Genomic DNA, 24,748 nt, shown 5'->3' with positions numbered 1-24,748 from the left:
CAGCGTTCTTAGCCAGGTATCTGTGTAACTCCTGGTTGGGCAAAAATTTGACCTCCCCAATTCTATAGCATAATGCTCCGCGCTTGCTCACTACCACGTGCCATCTGTTAACATGATCACGCCAAATAAGAGGGGAAAAAAACTGTTTAACTTCTGTTCTATTCTGAATAAAGGACAAACAGCAAGGTGAGTGTGAAGAATACATTCAAGATAAACATTGGGTGTGCATATTGGCAGGCACAAGTCCATAGATGTACGAGGAGTTTATATATGGCACTTCTGAACATAATACAACATTGATCATAAACAGTATTTCCAAATCCACTTTTTAGTGCAGAGATGATATGGGGACTCAATTTTTCAAATTCAGAGCTGGTGCTAATGAGCTACACAAAAGCAGTCACCCATCCACCCATCCCAGGGTGCTGTGTGCACTTCCTGCCAGCTCATGGAGCCAGAGATTAGGATGGGAAAAACCAAGGCCAAATGGGTATATACAACCCCATCATTAAAAGACCCAATCTAACAGCTCCCCAAAATCTTTTTTAAAAGATTTGAAGTATTTTGCTTTAGAGGGTCTGCTATCATCTGTAATCAGTTTTAAATGTAAAGCATTAAAATTCTGAGTGTTCAAGTACAAGACTCTCCCCCTTCAGTGCGCCATCTAGCTACAGTAACCAATAGCAGAAACTGGAGCACAGTCTCCCTGGCACTCTAACAGCAGCAAGCTAATAGAATTACTGCCTTCGTACTCTACCTCTAGTTATCTCACATTTGCCCCAGTGGTCGGAGTTTGATGCCATTAAATCACCCAGTTTGCCAGCTTTCAATAGTATAACCATGATACAAAGGAGAGCAGCACTAGTTCAGTGGCATAGCCAGGAAATTTTCTCCTCCATCTTCTCCAGACTCCACCATCCCCTGTGTATGCTCATACACTGTTCATTCTGCTGGACATTCAATGTTGCTCCAGGAACACCCTCACCTCTGAAGGGATCATCCCTCCAGAGACAAGGGTAGAGCTGATGGTGCTTTGAATGGCTGGGATGAAGCTCGTTTTACAGTGTTTCCAGGCATTGCTGCAAGCCACTCACTTTTTTCCCCTTGGAGTAAAAAGTCGTGCTAAACCTGGACATCCATGCAAGAGGGCTGCTAGAAGTGGAACAGCAGCCATGTACACCAAAAGGGGTCACCATGTCAGTAAACTGGAGGAGTGAAAGTAGTTCACCCCTTGAAAGTTGTGCCCATTATGTTACGAAGCTATGGTGAAGCTCTTGAGAGAGGCTCTAACTTTATCTTGTCCTTCTGCACTAATTGAATAGCAGTGAGCTTTACTTCCCACAAAGAACTTACCATGTCTACCATACTTTAAATGTATTGCCCCATTCTTTAAACACTCCCATAAATCCTCTGAAGTATAGTTAAGTAAAAAAAATAGCCCATCCCTGGATTCCAGGTTGCGGTTCCACTTCCCCTACCTTACCATCTTCTGTACATCTTTCACTGCATGTCTGCATTCCAATCAACCATGGAGCTGCCACAACCATGAGAGAGAGATGGGGAACACAAGTTGCCATATGGCTAGGGTGCACACAACTGATCGGGAGTAGTGGGCACAGCTGCAACTTTAGTTTGGTAAATTGGTAAAGTCGCTCCCCCACCCCTTCTCTTCTACCAATATTTTAAATCAAATAAATGCTTATTTAATCCCACGCCACAGTACCTGAACATACAGGAGTTTTATTCTGTACAGAAGAGCCGCTGATGGGTTTGCCATCGGGAGTGACACACCAACAGTATCCGGTGTAGGTATGGCATTGCACCTGTTTGGGAAAGGAAAGAGCAATGACTGACACTTCATTTCTCAAAGTATCCTCCACAATGCCCTCCTACTTTAGCTCTTGTGCATTCTTGCTTATCCAGCACCTTAAAAGCGAACCTCAGCTTGGGAGGCCCATCCCTTCAGCATGGGAGATTGTGAATAAAAAATGCTTTTTCAGTTTTGGCAGACACTGGTTTGGACAATGGTGGTACTTTATGTTTGGCTAAAGAAAGGTTCTTCTCCTTTATTCTAACCAACCAGTTAGCCAGTCTCTAGATCAGGGCTTGAAGCAACTGGCAGAATCTCCTCTGAAAACATAACAGCCCTACCGGGTCAGACCAAAGGTCCATCTAGCCCAGTATCCTGTCTTCCGACTGGCCAGGTGCCCCAGAAGGAATGAACAGAATAGGTAATCAAGTGATCCATCCTGTCACTCATTCCCAGCTTCTAGCAAACAGGCTAGGGACACCGTTCCTACCCATCCTGGCTAATAGCCATTGATGGACCTATCCTCCATGAATTTATCTAGGGTTGTTTTTTTTTTTTTTTTTTAAACCCAGTTATGGTCTTGGCCTTCACAACATCCTCTGGCAAGGAGTTCCACAGGTTGACTGTGTTGTGTGAAGAAATACTTTTTATTTGTTTTAAACCTGCTGCCTATTAATTTCATTTGGTAACCGCTAGTTCTTGTGTTATGAAAAGAAGTAAACACTTCCTTATCTACTTTCTCTACAGCAGTCATGATTTTATAGACCTCAATCATATCTCCCCTTAGCCATCTTTTACATTTTATCTATGGTGTGTAGCATTACACCTCACTCTGGACCGTCTTTTGGTTCATATTTATTCATGCCACCATTTTACTTACCATTCTCCATACATATAAACTGATATGATTGGTATTCATACTATCAGTCTCAATTACATGCTGGTTCAATAAAGGCTTCCCCAATCCCTGCCACCACAATCCCGAGGCCCAACACCGCACTGAGTGGCAGATGTTTGTGAGCACAATAGTTTTTCCAGTCACTGGACAAAGTAGTATAATATAGGCCTGGTTTTGATATTGCCACTTCTACAGGTGAGTTTGAACACTCTCCATTTACCGCACATTAGCATTCCAGCTCGGCAGATAGGCACAATCAAAATATGCTTGCATTTGTGTATGCCCACGGATGTTAAATAAATACTCAAAGGCTTCAGGTAAACAGTCAAAGCTACCAGGGTGGTATCCCTAGCAATGTCAGTGTGGGTCTATGGTCAGGTGGCAGCACATTAAACTAAGCCATTCCAGATGTTCATGAAGTAGTCAGCAGCAGGCTGACAGTCACACTTTTTCCACTTCACGTTATAGACAAACAAAAGCCCCCACTACTCAAGTGGTTGTGTTAATATTAAGCTGTTTGCATTGCACTAAAAAGACAGCATTTGAACTCCAACCACACACTTTCAACACTGGCTGGGTTTGCATAGCAGTACTTCCAGTACCTTAGTGGTGGGCATGTATTCACAGTACACCACTGTAAACTTAGAGAAGACTCCTTAGACTCTGTTCTGCAATGAGAACAGCATAAGAACTGCTGGGCTTGGTCTGTCCATCTCTTTTTCAAGCCTTCTAAACCAAGTTCCCATCAGTCCTCTGTGTCAGGCAGGATAGTGGCACTGACCCACTATTGCCCTTCCTTCTTTAGTTACCACTTCAGACCTAGGGCATTTGTAGTCTTTGTCCAATAGCTAGACCCAATTTCCTGAAGTAACGAAGTTTGGTCAGACACTATGAGCAGCTTTTAAAAGGCTTTGCATATTTCACATAAAATGTGATCTAAGAGCAAGTATAAACCCAGCACTGCGTGTGTGTGTCTTGGGTTATACTAACTTACAAGGCAATCATTTTGCCTCAAGCCAAACCCACATCTTGTGGTCAAAACCAACAGTAAGTACATGCACACACGTTTCTAGTCACTGTTATTGCCATTTGCACACTTTCACTTTTACTCCCTCCCGATACATCACAGAATGGATTGCAGATTACATTTATGGCACATTTGAGTAATGAACCATTCATCACTTAGTAATGATTCTTGTTAGTCACTCTAATTAGTGGAATGCTTGCACCAGAGTAAAATGTTGAAGTATAAAGGAACTGTTTGTTTTTCAATATACTTTATGTTTATTTTTGGTAGTCACGTGTTTCACATGAAGACATGAAAACACACTAAATTGTGCTGGTGTCAAGATCACCACCAGTAAAATCTTGCCCAAGGATTAGAAGAGTTACTGAGATTGGGAGCCTAATTCTTTTTGCCCAAAGGGCATTACGTTATAGACAAGGACATTTTCTTTTGCAATGTAATATCCTGCTGAGCTATTATTTCAGAAATGGGCAGTATACACCACGGCATTGACATGCGGTTCCTCCATTCAGAACGTACAGCTGCAAGGTGTTTAACATTTTGTGCTAACTGTTTGCTTCAATGGCACACGCTATATTTTTATTATATATAAAAAAAATTTGCACATGCAATGTTTTCTGTGAAGTACAGTGTATCTTATATGCTGTTGCAAGTGTAATTTAGATCACACAGTATTCCTTAAGCCAGAGAGTTTAGAAAGACACTTAAGTGGGTGGTTTTGTTTTACTAGAACTCACACAAAAATACTGAATATATAATGGTGTTGTATAAACTGTTTATTGGCATAAATTTGGGGTGACTGAATTATCCAAGGGTGAGTTATGCCCAAATGAGCTGATAAAACTCCTTCATGCCACGCAATCATTCAGCCCCTATAGGTGTCACGTTCATTTTAAAAGTAAATTATGAAACTTTTAAACTGATTCTATTTTTTGTAATCATCCATCTGTACTGTAAAGTCAGGTAGTTTAGTGTTCATGAGCCAGGCCACACGCATAAATTAGGGCCTGATCCAAAGCCCATTGACCTCAATGGAGACCAATTGACTTGAACAGGCTTTGGCTCAGGCCCTACTTGAGCTCAGGAAAAGAAAGAACAGCCCCCCCCCCCATGTGTGGCCTTGTCAACTGCCCCATACATGAAAAGGAAGCACCATCATATCGACTAGGCTGTTCCCTTTGTTCCCATTATTAGTCCCAATTCCCTCCCCCTTTCATTTTTGGGCTCCTTCCTTCTTTTCCAGAGAGGTCAGGATGGTGGAGGGCTCCTCCTGCTGGAAGATGTGCTGTCTGATGTTGTCACAGAGCAGTATGGCCAACTACAAATATTCAAAAAATCATAAGTCAGGCCCCCAAACATCATGAGATTAAAAAAAGTTGAGGTTCATTCTTTGCCTTCTGTTTGAGTTTGAGACCCTGGGGTCACATTTTCAAGCTTTTCTCCACAATCATGAGGGCTGGAAACTTTCGTTAAAAAAAGCAAGCTGAAAGCCTCATGTAATCACATCTCTAGAAGCCAGGGCTTGAAGTACACCACAATGCGTCATGAGACTAGTGATAAAATCTCAAGGGTTGGCAACACTGCACCACACTGCTCCTCCATCATTGCACCCTGAATAGCTTCCTGCTGTTGCACTGAGACTATGCCATGCTCAATGGCTCACACTAGCTGATACTGGGCTCATCTATGCCTCTTTTACCTCTTCACACATGGGGATCAGACAACTGCCCAGGAAATTAAGAACAAAAAAGACATTTTAGAAACCTCAAACTTACCTAAACTAGCTTTTTTATAAAACCATAACATTGGGAGATTAAGGTCCAGGACATTAGACTTGACCACAGAATGTTTATTCTTTATTCATAGAACAATGAATACAATTGTTCAGAACAATGGCTGGCCAGCACCCAAAGAGTGCAATTATGAGCCTGGAAGAATCTAACCCATCTCATTCTCACCGTATATTTCTATGTTCAGTATTTATAGGGAAGGTAGGAAAACTGATGGTCCAGCACGATTTCTAATGGCAGGTAACTGGAAAAGTTAAAGTTTCTGAGGTTAGTTTCCCCCAAATCAAACTAGGTGATAGTTAGAAATTTTTACCTAGCTCCTGCTTCTCAGGAATTTTGATAGTTCTTGGTGCTTTCCACACAGTTGTGTGCTTTCCAATTGGTATCTGAATTTTTGATGCTTATTTAAATCCAATCCACAGCTTTGTGATTCACCCATAACTGTCCCTCACCCTGCACAATGGCCAGACTACACAACAATGATCAGTCAGAAAAAGCATTAACATGTTCTGGTAACTTTGCCTTAATAAAACGTTTCCCAAAAAAGACTGACCTTACACCACAAATCAGCTTCTTGTGAAAATGAAGAATTGAATTTGGGTGTTACCTTCCTATAAATGTTCAGGATCATCCACTTTTATTGGAAGCGTTAAGTTCAGCTCCTTTTGGCTCCCCTCAGCCTTGAAAATCAACAGTTATTGGGGACAGCAATGGATCTTGTTCGGTCTTATGCATTGGCAACAAAATTGTTAGTTAAGTTCCAGCCAGAATCTTCATTACTGGTGAAGACGTAGGAGTCAGATACAGCTGGACTTTCAGAACCCATCGTGAATCTGTCTGGCTGACAGCTGAACATTAAGTTATAAACCCTGAGCATATATGAGGATATGGAATGACTGAGGGGAAGAGACTGAACCCAAAAGGCCTTTACAGATTTTCAGAACTATGCTATGTACTACACATTAACTTTAAAAAAGGAAGCCTGCTCTTACCTGACAGTGATTAGGCAAGAGGAAGCAATTTCTATTCTTTGGGAGTAAGGGATATGCCATCTCCATTATGTCTTGACTGAAGAATGAAAAGCAGGAAGGATGCACCCAACAAAAATTGCTTTATCCCCGTTACCCAAATTAATTAAAAAGTGCTATAGTGGCTCCCTCTATCTTCCTTCCCACCCCCTCACACCCCCCAGTACAATGTGTGAAATCAAACAGAAGTTAACACTCCAGCCACTGGCCCCATGAATAAATTCCTGCCCTTGTCAAATTCATTAGAATATGAAAACATTAAAACTGTAGTCACTGGCAGGCTTCTCTGCCTCTTAATTCTTGTCTGGAGAATGAAGCTATTGTTGAGATCTCTTCAGTGCGACACTGGAGTTGCCAGAATGAGATTCTGAACCATTCCAAAAAATTTTTAACAAGCTGGCTGGATCACCCCTTTACAATGGATTTGACAAAAAAAAAGAATCAAGGGGTTGTTTTCCACAAGATAAACTGGAAATGGGAAGGGAGTCAGTCGCATGTGCATGTGTGAAGTAGATATTGGGGGCTGAACAGTAGTTTTGGGCTAGCTTCAACCCAGTCTTTTTGGGGTTAGGGAAAAGAGAAGTTTCTTAGAAGCAGCATTAGGGTGCCTAATATGGAGTTGGAACAGCTCAGAGCAACATTGCACAACAACACACACCACACAACAATGTTCAGACTTCAGACAGGGCGTTTGATAGCTGCTTCATATCCAATAGCAGATTAGAAACAAAAAACAAAACATTTCCTGACTCCTTCAATAATAAAAGAGGGGCGGGGTAGAGGGTAAAGAAAAACATTCCTTTTACATTCAGAAAAACATTTCCACAAGAAAAGAAAACTGTAGCCTTCAGAGCATGAGGCAGAGAATGTACAGTGGAGCTACTCTATACACGTGGTGTACACATGGTGCCAGGTCCAGTTTTATTCAGATGCAGCTAACAGATACTGTAAAAACAGCTATTAAGATGGCCTAAAGCAGTGCTACTCAAAGTGGTGGTCTGCGGACCGGTGTCGGTCTGCAAGCCATCAGCTGCCGGTCTGCGTGCACGTTGGAGGTCCCCCACATCAGATAGCACTGGTCTGAAGTGATTCATAGATTACTAAAGCCAGAAAGGAGCATTAGATCTAGTCTAACCTTCTGAATAATGCAGGCCATATAACCTCATCCAAAAATTTCATCAAGACCATAACTTCTGTTTGAGCTATAGCATTCTTTTTAGAAAGGCATCCAGTCTCTATTTAAAGCCTTCAAGTGATGGAAAATCCACCATATCCTAGGTAAGTGGTTTCAATTGTTATTCACTTTAAAACCATTGCACCTGATTTCTGGTCTGATCATCATCAAGCTTCAGTTTCCCATCACTGGATCTCATTATGCCTTTTTCGGCTACATTAGAGAGCTACCTATCATTGGAAACCTCCCCTATGTACGTACTTGAAGACAGGTATCAAAATCACCTTTAACCTTCTCTTGGGTGAACGGAATAGATTGAACTCAAGTCTTTCACTAGGAGGCACGTGTGACTTATTCTTTACAGTAGTGTTATAAATATAGATATGATTATGGCATAACTATGATGTATTTTATACAAGATAGGTCATGTAAGATATCATTGAAATGGTTTCACTGAATAGGATTATCCTATTTGTATGCATATATCATTTTGGTATCTGAAGTTAGAAATCATGTCTATGCATCTATTTCAAATGCGTTTTCACCTGGGAAATGCCCACTAGACAGAATGCAATCAGTCTATATGGTTGGCTGTGAAGGGCCATTAGGAAGAACAATAGGCCTTATAAAATTCTTCTCCCACTGGGAAGCTTTCTTGAGGACACTACAAACAGCCTCCGAGTCATGGCTGCTATGGCCCTACAGAGACATGTGACCAAGTCCCCTAGTACTGGACTCCATCATAGAATACTAACGTTTTTCCACTGAAAGGGGTGAGAACTAAAACTGGGAGACAAAAGATTCCCGCCATATGCAAAATCTATTTAAGGCAGGGGAGCGACATTGTGGTTCTTTTTCACTGACTCCCCGACCAAAGGAGATGCTTGGAAACACCTGAGAAACAAGGATGGAACTGGGGAAGAAGGGTTGTACCCAGGCTAGAGGGATTTCTAGCCTGTGAAAGGAATACCTAGAGTTTTAATCTGCAAGCAAGTGCAGCTTGCCTCCAAGAATCTGTGCAATCTGCCTAAAAACCTTTAGTGTGAGAATTTTTTATACATATCTAATTTCTTTAGTATATTACGCTTAGATTGCATTTATTTATTTTTTGCTAGGTAATCTGCTTTGATCTGTTTGCTATACCTTATAATCACTTAAAATCTCTCTTTTGTAGTTAGTGTTTTTATTGTGTCTAAAAACCAGTGTGTGGAAATCCTGAGGACACACAAAATTGTTGCATCTCTTCCTCCACATTGAGGGAAGGGGCGAATTTCATGAGCTTACACTGTATAGTTCCCTGTGCAGCACAAGACAATATAATTTTGGGTTTACCCTTCAAAGGAGGGTGTGCACTAAAAAGTAACTGGGCAGTTCCTTAGCTGAGCCTTCCCATGCAGAGCTGATCTCAGCATCTGTGTGAAGCTGCAGCTGAGTGTGTCTTTACCTGTAGGTGTGCTGGAAGGGGCTTGAGAGCCTGTCACAGCAGCATAGTCAAAGGGAGCCCAGGCTGGTGGGTCAGGTGGGCTCAGTGGTACCCCAGCTCCCACAGAAGTCACTGGGAGCAGAGGATACTCATTCAGTACTCTGCATGAGTTGATCAGTATCTTGCAGAACTAGGCTCCAATATTTTGACATCCCTAGGGAAAAGGAATAAGAGATGGCACCCCCTTTTCGTAATATAACACCCTTCTAAGGAACAAGCAATATGCAGAAGTCCTGACAGATTGGCTAGTTTTGGTAGGAATAAAGTTACTGTGGGGGACCCCCGGTACAAAAAAAAAAAGAGTTCTATCAAATCAGTCATATAGGAGAATGTTAGAATGTGAGCCTGCTTAACATGAGCAAAAGACATTCCTGACAATCAGTATCAGCTTAACTCCCAAGCCTCAGGTCACTTAAATCTAGTGCTTCACATATGCTTTTCTTAAAGAGCACACTCTGTACCACAGCAGGGCTGGTAGACCACTGTGCCAGCAGTTGCTTCTTGGAATGAAGAAACTCCAAGTAAAGTAATGCACTGAAGAAAAAAAATGCTGCTCTTCTGGGATTGCTGTCAACCACATGAATGCCAACCTGCCAAGTAAAGGTGTCCAACTTGGACAGTGGACGCAGGAAGGACAAAATGAGACATGCCATGAAAAGCCACACAGACATGCTCCCAAAGCAGCAATGAGATTAGTAGTGTTCGCTTTAGTTTGTCTGTGATCGATTCTGTTTAAACCTCAACCACCTTTTCGGAAAGCCTGCTTGGAAAAAAACTATGAAGAATGCAATTCTCCCTGGGCCCATGGCAACAAGCCCTATGGCACTAAACACAAAAAAAGTACAGATTACCCAGTACAGTCTGTATTTAGGAAGATCAGATCACAGCAGGTTAAATACAGCTTGAAAAGGAATGGCATTTATACAAAATATAGTACCACAAAAAAGAACATACTGGAAATAGAAACTACTTTAGAGTAACATACAACTTTGCCCAACATGAATTAATGCTCAGTCGCATGCAATTAAATCAAATATTGTGTTGCGAATAAAATTTGCCTTTCATCAGCCTGGTTGTACTACACTGGGTTAAGTGTTGACAGCTATTGTGATGGTGTCAAGGTTCCTTCCCCAGTCTGAACTCTAGGGTACAGATGTGGGGACTGCATGAAAGACCCCTTAAGCTTATTCTTACCAGCTTAGGTTAAAAACTTCCCCAAGGTACAAACTTTGCCTTGGGCTTGAACCGTATGCTGCCACCACCAAGCATTTTAAACAAAGAACAGGGAAAGAGACCACTTGGAGACTTACTTCCCCCAAAATATCCCCCCCCAAGCCCTACACACCCTTTCCTGGGGAAGGCTTGATAAGAATCCTCACCAGTTGGTACTGGTGAACACAGACCCAAACCCTTGGATCTTAAGAATAATGAAAAAAAAAATATCAATCAGGTTCTTAAAAGAAGAATTTTAATTAAAGAAAAGGTAAAAATCACCTCTGTAAAATCAGGATGGTAAATACCTTACAGGGTAATCAGATTCAAAACAGAGAATCCCTCTAGGCAAAACCTTAAGTTACAAAAAGACACAAACAGGAATATACATCCCCTCCAGCACAGCTTATTTTACCAGCCATTAAACAAACGAAAATCTAACATTTTCTAGCTAGATTACTTACTAACTTAAGAGTTGGAAGGCTTGCATTTCTGATCTGTTCCTGACAAAAGCATCACACAGACAGAGACAACCCTTTGTTCCCTCCCCCTCCAGATTTGAAAGTATCTTGTCCCCTCATTGGTCATTTTGGGTCAGGTGCCAGTGAGGTTACCTTAGCTTCTTAACCCTTTACAGGTGAAAGGGTTTTGCCTCTGGCCAGGAGGGATTTTATAGCACTGTATACAGAAAGGTGGTTACCCTTCCCTTTATATTTCTGACAGATGGGAAATAATTTACCCACATGGAAGAGTTGAAATAGGAAGAGGTAGTTGTATTCCACTTCCAAGAGTAACTTACCACCACCCACTCATACCTGCAGTCACAGAATTCCTACTAACTCTACCCAATGCTACTTTATTATATGCACAAGCAGAGTAGGAAGTCAATTTGACAAAAATCTCTGGAGCGTTTTAAATTTAACAAAATCTTTGGAATGCTGTGACTGTCCCTAGGACTGAGAATCACCTTGTTACCCTGTCTCCAGCATGAGGTAGTCTTGCTTGAGCTTGGCTGGGCATCAGCTCCCTGATACCACCAGCCTATAGCCACCCAAATGCTCTCCTCTGAGCAATGCCGACCCTTACTTTGCCTTGTGGGTCAACAGTAGGTGTATCCCACTACCCAAATCCATTTGAAACATTCCCCTGTAGTATCTAGCCTCTTATCCACTGAGCACCCACAGCAATACCAGGTCTCCTATCCCCAATGGACTAGTACATACCAGTTTGTACAAGTCAACTCAGGAGCAGCACTTTGCTTAATATCACAGCACTTAGATATATTGAGAGTGAAAACAAGAATATGGTTATCAAAGACTGAAGATTCAAATAGTAAGAATATTAAAAAAATGGTTACATATAAAAAAATCTTAATATGCTTTCTGGAGACTAAACTTAACAAGTTCGCCTCCTGTCTAAAGTGTTTTATTTTACCCAGTGTCTTCTGCAGCTTTTTTAAACAAGGCTGGTTGAGATCCCATATTTGTGAATTTGAACACACAGTTGGTCTATTTCCTAGGTGCAGGATGATGGGGTGTCTTTGCCTCAGATATATGCTGAAAGCTTGTCATCTTTGCACACAGCCAGGATAACCACTCATGGTTTGGTTTTTCCTGTGTGCGCCATCTCTGTTGACTTTGTATGTAAATGGGCATCCATTGTGTTTAGCTTATAAAGCTTATTTTACATGTCAGAGATACACATTACTTACCAGCTGTCTGGAGGAAAACTTGTTTTTCACCTTGTCTTGATACAGACTTTGAAATATTGTGTGTACACACACACCCCACAAAGAATTGTATGTACAGACACTAATATTAATGACCAGTGTGACCCTGGCTTTTATTTAAGACCTCACATGACATCTTTGGTGACCTAGAACGTACAGACCAGAATCAGGATATTCATGAAACCTCCTTACCAGCTGCTATTAAGGGGTTCTTGGGTCACAAATGCACTTTAACTCCTATGTGCAAGCAAAGCTGCAAACACTGTGTGTAGAAAAAAGGAGTGCCAGTTCCAACACAAAGCAGCTCACTTATGGTAGCACCTAAAGCATCCAAACAAGATCAGGCCCCATTGTGCTAGGCACTGTACAAATATAGCAAGACTGGCTCTGTGTGAAAGGTGACAATCTAAATTGGGAGGGTAAGCTAGGAGTGGGAGAAGATGTATTACCCACATTTAGAGATTCAGAACGGAGGCACAGAGAAATTAAGTCCACACAGGAAGTCTGTTATGGATCTGGGTTTAAACCCCATACCTAAGTCCCAGTCAAGTGCCTTAACCATAAGCAGTCTCCCCTTTCACTTTGCCTTGTTAGTACACAAATATGTACAACGTCTTGCTGATTCCACTGTACGTTTTACCTCTGGGGCTCAGATAATTAGGAGGGATGAACTTTCTCCTCCCTCTATAGGGGGGAAGGGCCAGTCTAAATTTCATTGCTTACCTATAGTTCAACATGTGTTTGTTGGAATGTGTGTATGTTCTGACTGGATAAATGACTATTGTTACTGTAACTGTACTCATGAAAGGACATAGGAATTGTGCAAGGTATGTCCTGGAGTAACTGGTCATCCTGACTTTACAGACAGAATTCTGGTTTGGTATTCAAGCTCAAACGGAGAGTGTACAGGGCTCTGTCCTAGAGACCAGCAGCTTGCTCTCAGTGAGCAGAGACTCTGTCCAAGGGCCCTGTTTTGCTGGAGGTTCTGACTCCTGTGTGGAACAATTCTCTGGTGCTGAACCAGACTGAACTCACAGCAAGAGTGCAGAGCTGCTTTCAGGGAGGCCTAGCCTGGCTGGTGGTGGCAGCAACAAAGCTCACTGCCCAGCACCAGAGCAAGCAGCTGCACCACTGTATGCCCTGGTAGTGTGGACTTTTCTTGATCACAGCAGATAAGCAGAGGAGAGACACTACCTGATGCCCTCCTGATTACCACTGAGTCCAACTGGACCCCTGGGAGGAAAGTGATAGATATTGGTTTTGTTCAAAGCAGCTCAGGTTTCTGACCCTGTGTGTTACACCTTCTCTTGTGATTAGAGATGGGTGAACCAGTTAGAACTAAAAGCTAGAATGACCTTGGTTAATTTGAGTTTCAGATGAATTTTCCACTTTCCTGACCATTAATTTTCCATTTTTAGTCCCTCTGCATCTGGGTTCCAAGTGGGCCTAGGACCTTAAGTACTGAAATGCTATAAGATTGTTCCTTGCTCTCAGACATGTGTCCAAAAATCTGGAGAGTTTGTGACTGAACCTCTGAATGTTAAGGTGGGTTCATTCACCTCTGGTTGTAATGCCCTGGACTCTGGAGAGGAAACAAATGGTTTTTGTCTGAAAGATGAGCCCAGAACATCAGAGAAGGAGTTTTTTGAAGCTCTTTGTGGCAACAGTAATGAATACAAGTCATCTGAGCCCACTCTGTCCTCCCTGTAACAGTGCTTCTGGGAACAATAGAAGAAATCCCTCTAAGTCTCAGTTGCCTCCTTCCCAGCAAACCACACTTCTCTCAGACATGAGTAAGGAGGATTGCCCAGTGGCTAGGGCACTAGCCCAGGACTTTGGAGAAGTAGGAGAACACAGCAACGGCTTAAGCAAGCAAGGCATAGAGCAGTTGTATCCTATGTGTAATCTTTCTTCACATAGCTCTGAAAAGGCAGCTCAATCCTGGTCTGCAGCAGCCTCTATCATCTCAATCCTGGGTCCCTCCTGCACCTCTACCAATATACCCCTATATTCCATATTATCACTGCGACCCAGGGACCTCTTGATGCCAGAGGGCACAGGGGTACATCAGAGTTAGAGATCCCCTGGGTCTCTCGTTTATCTACTAGTCTGCCAAAGAAAGGCTTTCATTAGAGACTTATGTGACAAAGTCACACTTATCTGAGGGAACACGTGAAGAGTTATGTATATATAACTAATATATATTTTAGTGTATGTACACACACACACCCCTACCTAAAAATGGTTATCTAGGTCTGAGAGTTAAGGCAAGTCACCAAAAGGTTAGATGTAATACTGTATTACATTTAACATCCTTATAGAAGGGAAAACACCAAGTACATCACAGGCAGAAATCCTGCCAGACGATCAGTGGGGCCACTGGATGATCAAGGTGGTGAAGGAGCACTCCAGGAAGATAAGACCATTGCTGAGAAGCTCAGTGAATTCTTTGCATCTGTCTTCACTGCAGAGAATGTGAGGGAAATTCCCAGACCTGTCATTCTTGTTAGGTGACAAATCCGAGGAACTGTTCCAGATTGAGGTGTCAGTAGAGGCAGTTTTGGAATAAACTGATTAAGCAAACAGTGATAAATCACCAGGACCAGATTATATTCACCCAAAAGTTCTGAAGAATTTAAGTATGAAATTGCAGAACTATTAAGTGTGGTACATAAACTATCACTTAAATCAGCTTCTGTACTAGATGACTGGAGGATAGCTAATGTGATGCCAATTTTTAAAAAACGCTCCAGAAGCGATCCTGGCAATTACAGGTGGGTAAGCCTAACTTCAGCACCAGGCAAATTGGTTGAAACTATAATAAAGAACAGACATATCAGACAAATAAATGAATGCGATTTGTTGGGGAAGATTCAAAATGGCTTTTATAACAGGAAATCATGCCTCGCCAATCTACTAGAATTCTTTGAGAGGGTCAAACAAACATGTGGGCAAGGGTGATCCAGTGGATGTAGCATACTTGGATTTTCAGAAAGCCTTTGACAACGTCCCTCACCAAAGGCTCTTAAGAAAAGCAAGCAGTCATGAAATAAGAGGGAAGGCCCTCTCCTGCATCAGTAACTGGATAAAAGACAGGAAACAAAACGTAGGAATAAGTGGTCAGTTTTCAGACCAGAGAGGTAAATAGTGGTATCCTTCAGAGATACCAGGGATCTGAGACAAGCGCTGTTCAAGATTTTCATAAGAGATCTGGGAAAAGAGGTAAACAATGAGGTGGTGTAATTTGCAGAGGATACAAAACTACTCAAGATAGTTAAGTCCAAAGCAGACTGAAGAGTTACAAAGGGATCTCACAAAACTGCGTGACCAGGCAACTGAAATTAAACGTTTATAAATACGAAGTAATGCACAGTGGAAAACAATCCCAACTATAAATATAAAATGGAGTCTAAATTAGCTGTTACTACTCAAGAAAGATCTTGGAGTCATTGTGGATAGTTCTCTGAAAACATCTGGTCAACATGCAGCAGCAGTCAAAAGAGTTAATGTTAGGAACCATTAGGAAAGGGATAGACAAGACAGTAACTATAATGCCATTATATAAATCCATGGTACACCCACATCTTGAATACAGCATGCAGTTCTGGTCATCTTATCTAAAAAAAAAAAAAGAGATAAACAAACCCCCCCCACACACAAACCCAAACCACCACCACGTTGGAAATGAAACGGATACAGAGAAGGGAAACAAAAAATGATGAAGGGTATGGAGCAGCTTCCATGTGAGGAGAGATTAAAAAGACTGGGACTGTTCAGCTTGGAAAAGAAACTAAAGTGGGATATGTTAGAGATCTATAAAAATCATGACTGGTGTGGAGAAAGTAAAGAAGGAAGTGTTATTTACTCCTTCTCATAACACAAGAACCAGGGGTCATCCAATGAAAATAGCAGGTTTAAAAACATAAGGAAGTACTTCTTCACACAATTTAGTCATCCTGTGGAACTCGTTGCCAGGGGACGTTGAGAAGGCCAAAGTTTAACTGGGTTCAAAAAAGAATTGGGTAAGTTCATGAAGGACAGGTCCACCAATGGCTATTAGCCAAGATGAACAGGAGTGGGCCACGAAAGCTTATGCTCTAATAAATTTGTTAGTCTCTAAGGTGCCACAAGTACTCCTGTTCTTTTTGTGGATACAGACTAACTCGGCTGCTACTCTGAAACCTGTTATTAGCCAAGATGGTCAGGGATCCAACCCCATGCTCTGGGTGTCCTAAGCCTCCAGCTGCCAGAAGCTGGGAGTGGACCAAAGGAGATTGATCACTCAGTAATTGCCCTGTTCTGTTCATTCCCTCTGAAACATCTGGCATTGGCCATTGTTGGAAGAAAGGATACTGGACTAGCCAGACCATTGGTCTGTCCCAGTATAGCCATTCCTATGTTTGGAACCAAGTACAATGAATGCTGTACAATGAATGCTGAAGCAGCTCACTCAAGATCTCTCCAGTGACCATCACCAACAGACTTAATAAAACTCAGTTTGAGGAGAAAGGACTGTCCATCACCAGATCTCTAATTCCAGCAGTTAGGGCAGAAATTCCATCCCATCCTCTGATGTTTTAATCTCTAAATGTTGAAGCACAATTTATGGGGGACATGCTGAAATTCAGCTCTAGAAAGAAAGAGGGGGAACCAACAGATTTCACGGTGGTACATTTAATTAGCCCACTATGCTAGGTTTCCTAAATATCCCACACCAACATCAATATAATCCACATACCCCTGCACAAGACCCAATCTTAATGACTGTCTGAAAAAGAGATGAGATGGGAAGAAACACCTGCCATTTCCCCCCACACCCCATTTCCCCTCTTTCCCAGAATTAAGGCACACGTTATACACAAATAGGAGGTTGCCTCAGCAAACTGTTTAGGAAAAGAGGATGAAAAAACAAAAACATTCATACCAGGACGATGGCAGGATGAATAAGACTGCACCCACTTTAAGGTAGAAAAATGCAACAGACATGGAGACAGGTGAAGATGGGGGGGGAAAATAAAATTAGGGGAAATTACTGACTTTGTATCTTTAAGGATTTCATCATTGTGGGGGGCATAGGGAAGAATGGAGACTGCAAGGAGAATCCTTCTTTTCCCTTTCCCCAACGCATCCCAGATTGTTTGAACTGTCCCAAAACTCTCCGTCTCATCATTTTGAAGCCAACATTAAAGAGTACTTAGACTTTTCATGTACAGAAGCATTTTATACATAGGGATTTGAGGAGTAATTCATTCACTATATAGCAGGGAAATTCTATCCCAATTTTACCCATGGGGAAACTAATGCAGAGAGGTTGTGCAACTTGGGCAAGGTCACAAAGGCAGGATTAGAGCCTCCAATGGCTGGCTTAGAGCCCTATGCCAAGTCCAATAGACTATTCACCTCTCCCATTTATCCAGCTTCAGGAGAAAACTGCTCATGGCTCCCTTTTACCTCCCTAGCCACTAGTGTGCCACACAGGCCAGCTGCAGCAGCCACTCCAGGCACTGGCATGCAAGAGAGCTGAGCATCAAGACTAAATTTCTTTTACCCTTTTAGTCTCCCCAAACCACTCTTCCTCTGAAAATCCACACTACAGCAGCCTTCCCTCTGGTTAAGGGCAACTGTTTGGAATGGCAATGGAAGCTGGTAGCAACACTCCCTGCTCAACCATTTGGGAAGGTCACTCTTTGAAACTGCGAATGAGTTGTTAAGAAACACATTTCACATAAACCTGAAGGTTATCAAGCTTTTAGTAAGAAGCAGGTGCTCTCCCAAGCCAATTTTCCTTTTGCCTATTAGACAATCTGCAATTCCAGCACATACAGGTCTAGCAAGAGAAGACTATCCCATATCTGGAGGCTCGAGGCACCATTACTGGATAGGCCTGTTCCCTCATCACCTACAGGAAGGTAACATTGAAAATCCTACCACCATTAACCCCCACGTGATCTAGAATTTTAAAGCAATAAGGAGGGGTTAGTCCTTATGGGTGAGGTTTTTTTCAAGTGAATATAGGGATGATGAAGATGCTGAGTTGACAGCTCTGGAGACTAGCCCTCTTTTGCCAGAACAGATGCAGTATGACCAGCAGCAGAGGAAGCTTGTCCCACACTGTCCAGTCAGTAACCCTCAACCTTGACCTGGAGGAAGGACCATGGAGCTCAGCCTCACAGCACATTAAGTCTCAGCACAGACCGAGGACTTAACAAGGGAGCTAATTAACGTCAGTCATGGTGAAGGTGGATGCTGATGCATAGGCTTGTCCTTTAGGTACAGGAGTGACCAACACCATGTTTTGCACAGGCCAGACAGCTATCAACTGGCAAGGACTTTTGATCTCCAAGTCAGTGCTGGTGATTGCCCACCACTGTATATTTTTACCATCTTGTCATCATTTCCCTTTGGTCAGATACTAGTAGAGAATTCCTTCCAGCCAGGGGAAATCGCAACAGACATAGGCTGACTGAAGTCTTACTTGTGTGAATGATCCATCCTCATTGCATTCTGGAATGAAGACCGCTTCCTGGGGTTTCTTTGCCTGTTCCAGTGCCTGAGCCCTCTCTAATCGACACTTACTTTGGCCAGCATCTGCAAAGGGAACCAAAAATCCACTCATTTTAAGTATCAATTGGCTTCCCAGAAGATAGCTAGAGACTACATTCAGCAGTGCAAAGATGCAATGGGAAGCCATGTAGTAAGAACAGTTTTCCTACCATCTTTATCTGTACATTAGAAATGCAATTATTAGGCATTTTAATATCTCCTGGAAGGAGGATCCAGGAGCTCAAAGTAACAGCCACTGCACACTTTTATAAGCAGTGGCAAATTTTATGGGCAACAACGTTTGGCTACATTCACCCCTGGGGGACATTGGCCTCAACTAACGAATGCCAAAGTCAAGGTCTGCAGTGGTTGAAGGTCCACCAGAGTCGGCAGAGGAGTGGAAGACACTCCTAACCACTTCTCTCTCTGGATGGTCTTGAGCTAACCAGCACAGGCCCAGTATCAGGCAATGCTGGCAGCAGAAAGGATGTAACCGCAGCTGCAGATGGGGTGTACCAATTGCATGCATCCCCCAGGCAGCTTCTGACAGTAAGACCAACACAGCACTAGCGGCCAATTGAAGTTGCCCTCCTTCATAAGAGCCCCTCGGGCAAAGATGTGCCATCACCAGCTTCCTTTCCTAAGGGCTGACTCCTGCATTGAGTACAATCTGGTTGGAGGGTGGGGTGCAATGTTTCCCTCCTGCATCAGGTGTAAGTCAATCAACCTGTTGCTAAGGAAAGTGTCACAGGGGGAGCTGGGCATATGAGGGGTTAAGGCCTCAACTCTGGCTGGTACTTGAATCAGGTGAGGTCAGCATTTGGAACCTCAACCCCTCATAGGCCCATCTTATCCTGTGACAAAGGGCAAACAAATATTATACTTGATAAGCCTTAAGCAGATCACCTGCAGGGTCACAAAGAAAACTTCCCTCTGCCCTGCGAAGGCACAGTATTACGTTAGCATTTACATTTATTTAAAAAACAAACAAACACTCTTACAACGCTACTTGTAGGGTTTGGAAGAGGACTGAAAACTGCAACTTCTTACTCAACATATCTGTTCTGCAGAGCCAGATTCGGCCACCCTTATGCATAAGGAGCAGCACTTCCCACACCCTGGATCCCGATTTCCGGGATGCTTCTTAGGGAAAGGATGGAAGGATCTGATCCTCTACTTGATATCTGTATTACAGAAGTGCTGCAAAGCCAGGTGATCAGTATTGGGGTTCCATTGTACTAAACACTGTATAAGTGTGCAGAAGAGAATCTCCACAGCAATGAGTTTACAATCCAAGTCTAAGACTCCACCGAACAAATGGGTATAGCATACATACATGCATACAGAAGGAAGTGCAATTGGATGGGTGGGGTAACAGTTATACAAATACTGTTTTCAAACATAGCTAGTCTATGTAGTGATATTAAGATATAGTCTCTTGCGAACCCTGGGATGGCCATGCCAGTATCCAGGAAAAAAAAAAAAAAAAAAGAGACTAACCATCCCTGGCCAGAATGACAGTTGGGGCAGGTCTCTTCACACCAGCACTTCTCACTGGAGTTCTGGTGTATTCAGGTCTCAAATCTCCCAGGACCCTGCTCTGGAGAGTTCCCTGACTGATGTTTGTACATCTAGATGTGTTCAGAAATACCTGATTTCTGATCAGAGTTTTAGGCTTGTGTCAAGTAACAAAATGGAGGAAGTTCTCAGAACCAGCACTTCTACTCAATTTAAACACTCTGCAGTCAGCCAATTCTGCACACCCTGTGCATCCTCATGGGAGTCACTGAGCAAACATAGAACTTGCTCCAATGTGGTTTAAGGAACTGATCTCCAGTATATTAAAATCTCTGCAAGATCTTGCAAGGTTGCTGGCTCTCATTTCACTAATGTTTGTCCTCCATCCCTGCAATGATTTTTGGAGGTGGTATTGCTGATCTGTGGTGTGAGCTCATGAACTCAAATGCCTGTTGATTGACAAACATTTAACAAGCATTTGGAGAGTAGTTTAAGCACTGCCCTACCATCTAGAATTGTTTTCTAGTCAGCTCTCATCAGTAAGGCAACATTTGCCTTGGATGCTATGTTGTGAATCGTTTTAAGATACCCAGTACCTTCAATCCACCACCCCCATACAAATGGCAAAGTAAGAAATGAGGAGTATATGATAATAGGCAGTGAAACAATTTCAACGAGCATTTCAGTACCTGGAGAACTAATGGGGAGCAAGAGCTCAGCAACAACACTGCAGCTCAGTGAGAGCTACCACTCATCAAGGAATTGGAAGATTCTACATTTTTAAAAATGTAGAGTGTTAAGTTGGACTTAAAGGGGTCAGCTCTGGTATGACAACTATTATGTTCATATCAGTTTACTGTTTGCACAAGCACAATTTTAGTTATCTGCACATAAATAGTAAATTATTCAGGGTACAGAATGCCTGTGACATTTGATTCTTTGTTTTTGGACCTTTCACCACTATGGAAATTGGACATAAAATTGCCATGACCACCTTAGTCAGGAGGGTATGCGGATGGGACATGACCAAGGAACATCTTTGCAATGCAGAAGTGGCGATGGCGACTCAGCAGGCAGCACTGAGTCAGTGTGGTGAATCCAGTGCCCCAGCACAGCATTAGAGTGCTCTGCTGTGACAGGTGCCTTCTTCTGAAGGGAACATAAAGCCAATGTGTACAACAACTTGCATCTGTTGAAGACCCGGTAATCTTTGCAGGAGTAAGGGCATTAGCCTAGTATCTGGGAGAGATTCCAGATGTGGGTTATGACATCCTGCCTGATTAAATAGCACCTGCAGTTTCAACAGGACACAGTATTCTTCATTTCCTGTCCTAGATTGTTTAGTGCTGTTGCATACCATAAAATAGCTGTCATATTCCATCCTACAGGTGACTATTCCAGTGATGGGTGAAAGGACACTCAGAGTTTACAATATTTTGCAATACATTTTAGTTTGACTTCTGAATGGAAGGTGCTGTCATTCTTCCACAGCAAGAGGGCACTATTCATACCTTTTGTGACTGGGAATGGTTTTTATCCTGCTCTTACATACAGGTAGCTGATGTAGCAATATTACACCGCAATGCACACCTCAGTCTCCTACAGGCACCATTATTCATGAAGGATGATCTTTATGCGCCATTAGATAAGTTTCTAATTTGACAATAAAGAACATTAAAGTAAATTACAGCAGAACACTGCAAGAAAGGCTCTAGCATAGCAAAGTTAAATTTGAATCCAATGGCAGAGGACATTCCCCTTTATTTACTTCAGTGTAATTAGAAGTGCCTGTCTAAAAGTCTAAACCACCATGGAACACTGGGGGGGCTGCAGACTATGTCTAAGGGGTTTGTGAAAGGTTGTCATTACCACAGACCAGGTATTCAACCTGTAGTCCACAGACCCCTGGAGGTCTGCAGACTAGGTCTAAGATTTCCAAAGGGGTCCACACCTCCATTTGAAATTTTTTTGAGGTTCTCAAGTGAAAAAAGGTTGAAAACCATTGGTCTAGACTCTTGTGCAGTCTTTATAGACACAAAGACAAGTTTCATCTGTGACCTGCAGCATGATGGGCTGTGCAATTAGCTATTGAACAGTTTTCCATTGGAATATGCTGATTAAATTGAATCATTTCACAGGAACATATGGATTTTGTCAGAGTGTGTGGGAAGTCATCACATTTCCTTTCTAGAAGATAGAAAATTAAAAAAAGTTTAAATGAAATGTTTCAACTATACTTGGAAAAATAGAACAAATCAACACATTTCAACTTTATCAAAAACACATTTTCAGAATATTTTGTTTCAGGAGGAGAACTCCTGTGATTGACTTTTCATCCAGAGCCTGGGGGGGGATGTGACAAAAAAACACAACAAAAGTTTCAAGATCTTGGAATTCCCTGTGGGACAAAAATTCTAAATAGTTCTATTACGGACTATCAAACTGAAGCTGTTTGGGATGAAATTTTCCATGCTGAGTGTCTGCCTCCAGCTACTTTTTGGGGGGTGGGGGTGAAGTTTCAGCAAAAACCTTTCAGCCATTTCTGAGAATGAGATCCGGGGGGGGGGGGGGGGCGACAAAAACTTTTGCCCATGTTATTACCGACCCATTTAATTGCCAGTCTCTAGCACTTCTGTGCTTTGGATTTGTGAAAAAGCTGTTGTGTGTAGGATCCCTGCCTCATTTGTTGCAGAAGTTGGCAGGCAATAGTGAACGAGGGAGGGGCTTGCAGAAGAGGAAGGATGCTTTCATGGCTAAGGTAATTGATTCTATCCCTGCCTCTGCCACAGAGTTCCTATGTGATACTGGCCAAGTCACAAATCAGAACTTCCCACAGGTGGCCTCTAAAAATTGTGCTACTTCTGTTCTGGGTGCCCAACCTGAGACACCTCGGGTCAGATTTGCAGAAGTACTGAGTGCTCACAGCTGCAACTGAAGTCAAAGGAGCTGCACTTTCAACATATGAAGTGCTATTTATAGAATACTAAGTATTCTGAAAAAATCAAGTTCTAGGCATCTCAAATTGGACACTCAAAATGAGTTTAAGCCTTTGACTTAGTATGTCTGCACATCACCTCCCCATTTGTAAAGTCAAGATAGTAGCAGTCTCATCTCACAGTGGCGTTGTGAAGAGTAATGTTTGAAGAACTAAAATAGGAGTACCATCACAGAAACAAAACACCCACAAGGAAATTAATTCTAAAATCCGTGCAGCATTTGGCTAGTAAGTAATGCAGGGGCCCACTCTGAGGATATGACCAGAGGGAAATTCAGAGTTTCCATCCCACAGGAAATTCCAATACTGGTTTTCTGAATACTAAGGGGAAAACAATTTTAAAATATTTGCAGTCCATCTTCTGATGTGACAGGTTGTCGTCTCTCAGCTCTGGATGGCAAGGAGGACCCAATAAGTTCTCATTCACAGCAAGTAGTGGCTGCACAAGGATCTCATCTACAGTTACTTCATTTCTAAAAAAAAGTTACCATTGTGCTTGAATGTCTCCACACTATTGCAGGCTGCGTGTCCTAAGTCAAAGATTGGCTGGATTGTTAGCCAAATCTTGGCCATACTAGCAAATCCAAACAAACCTCTGTTCCAGTGACCAAAAAAAATTGACAGTGCTCCCAGTTGAATGCCTCTGACAGTAGATGACCCAAGAAAGTTACCAGTCTTTCAGCTGAAAACATGGGGAGGAACCTTTGAATATGGTAATATATGAGAGTGTACTGCTGGTGGCTGGGCGCGGCAAATCCCCTTGCGGGGGGGGAGCAGGAGGGGAGGCCGATCCTGTGTTCTCTGTATACCCAAACTCACAGCTCAATGGACACTTATTGGTCCCTTGATCAGCAGTATTCTCTACTTCCTCTGTAAAGAAAAATCATCCCTTCCTCCATCCACTTACGGGCCAGATTCAGATACTATACTCAATTGAGTATACTATTGCAATGGGTTACTCATGGAGTAAGGTACTATTTAACATAAGCATGCCGGAATCCAGCCTTAGAGTAAATAGGACTCCCGCCCCCACCTCAAAAATAACCAGTTTGTGATTCACTTACCTTTGCATCTGCCTCGATGCACTACACTCAGACCTGAGTCCCTGCATTTGGCTCTCTGGTAGTCACACATTGACTCGTAAGTCCTGCCATCTGAGGCGCAGAGGGGTTTCGACTGGGACCTGGAGCAGTGGAGGTTACATTGTGGGTCTCTGTCACGGTCGCTTATTAAAAACTGAAGAAGGTGAAAAAAGTGGGGGAGAAGAGAGACAAAAATATTTGTTTTGGTTAAAGTCAGCCCAGATACTTTTTGAAGATAGAGATAAATGAAGCAGTTTAAATTCTTGACCTCCATCTAGATTTTCACCAGAAGATGGACTTGATTTAAAATGTATTTTATTTTGAAAGGAACCACCATTCACCAATTTTCTTTAAACAATACCACCACTCAGTGTGCAGCCTCTGGAAGAGTGGGCATAAAGGTGTAAAGCCAACAAAGGAAGTGCTGTACTGAATGGACCCGTGACCAGTCTAGTCAGT

At 42.5% G+C, this 24,748-nt stretch overlaps 1 protein-coding gene across 6 annotated transcripts in view; it reads right to left on the bottom strand.

The window, feature by feature from the left end:
- Positions 1-24,748, bottom strand: part of SMOC1 (SPARC related modular calcium binding 1) — a 205,841-nt gene that overhangs the window by 123,379 nt on the left and 57,714 nt on the right. For all 6 annotated transcript variants that reach the window (XM_075129653.1, XM_075129652.1, XM_048853166.2 and 3 more), the window contains exons 2-4: positions 24,272-24,443; positions 18,627-18,739; positions 1,724-1,823 (exon numbers count right to left, since the gene is read on the bottom strand). In XM_075129653.1, coding sequence (XP_074985754.1) covers positions 1,724-1,823; positions 18,627-18,739; positions 24,272-24,443 — 385 coding nt within the window. The remainder of the gene's footprint in view (positions 1-1,723; positions 1,824-18,626; positions 18,740-24,271; positions 24,444-24,748) is intronic.

This window comes from Caretta caretta, chromosome 6 (assembly GCF_965140235.1).
Source record: "Caretta caretta isolate rCarCar2 chromosome 6, rCarCar1.hap1, whole genome shotgun sequence".
In the NCBI taxonomy this organism is placed as follows: Eukaryota; Metazoa; Chordata; order Testudines; family Cheloniidae; genus Caretta; species Caretta caretta.
The sequence above is the reverse complement of the archived record's forward strand: the minus strand, read 5'-3'. Positions and strand labels throughout refer to the sequence as shown.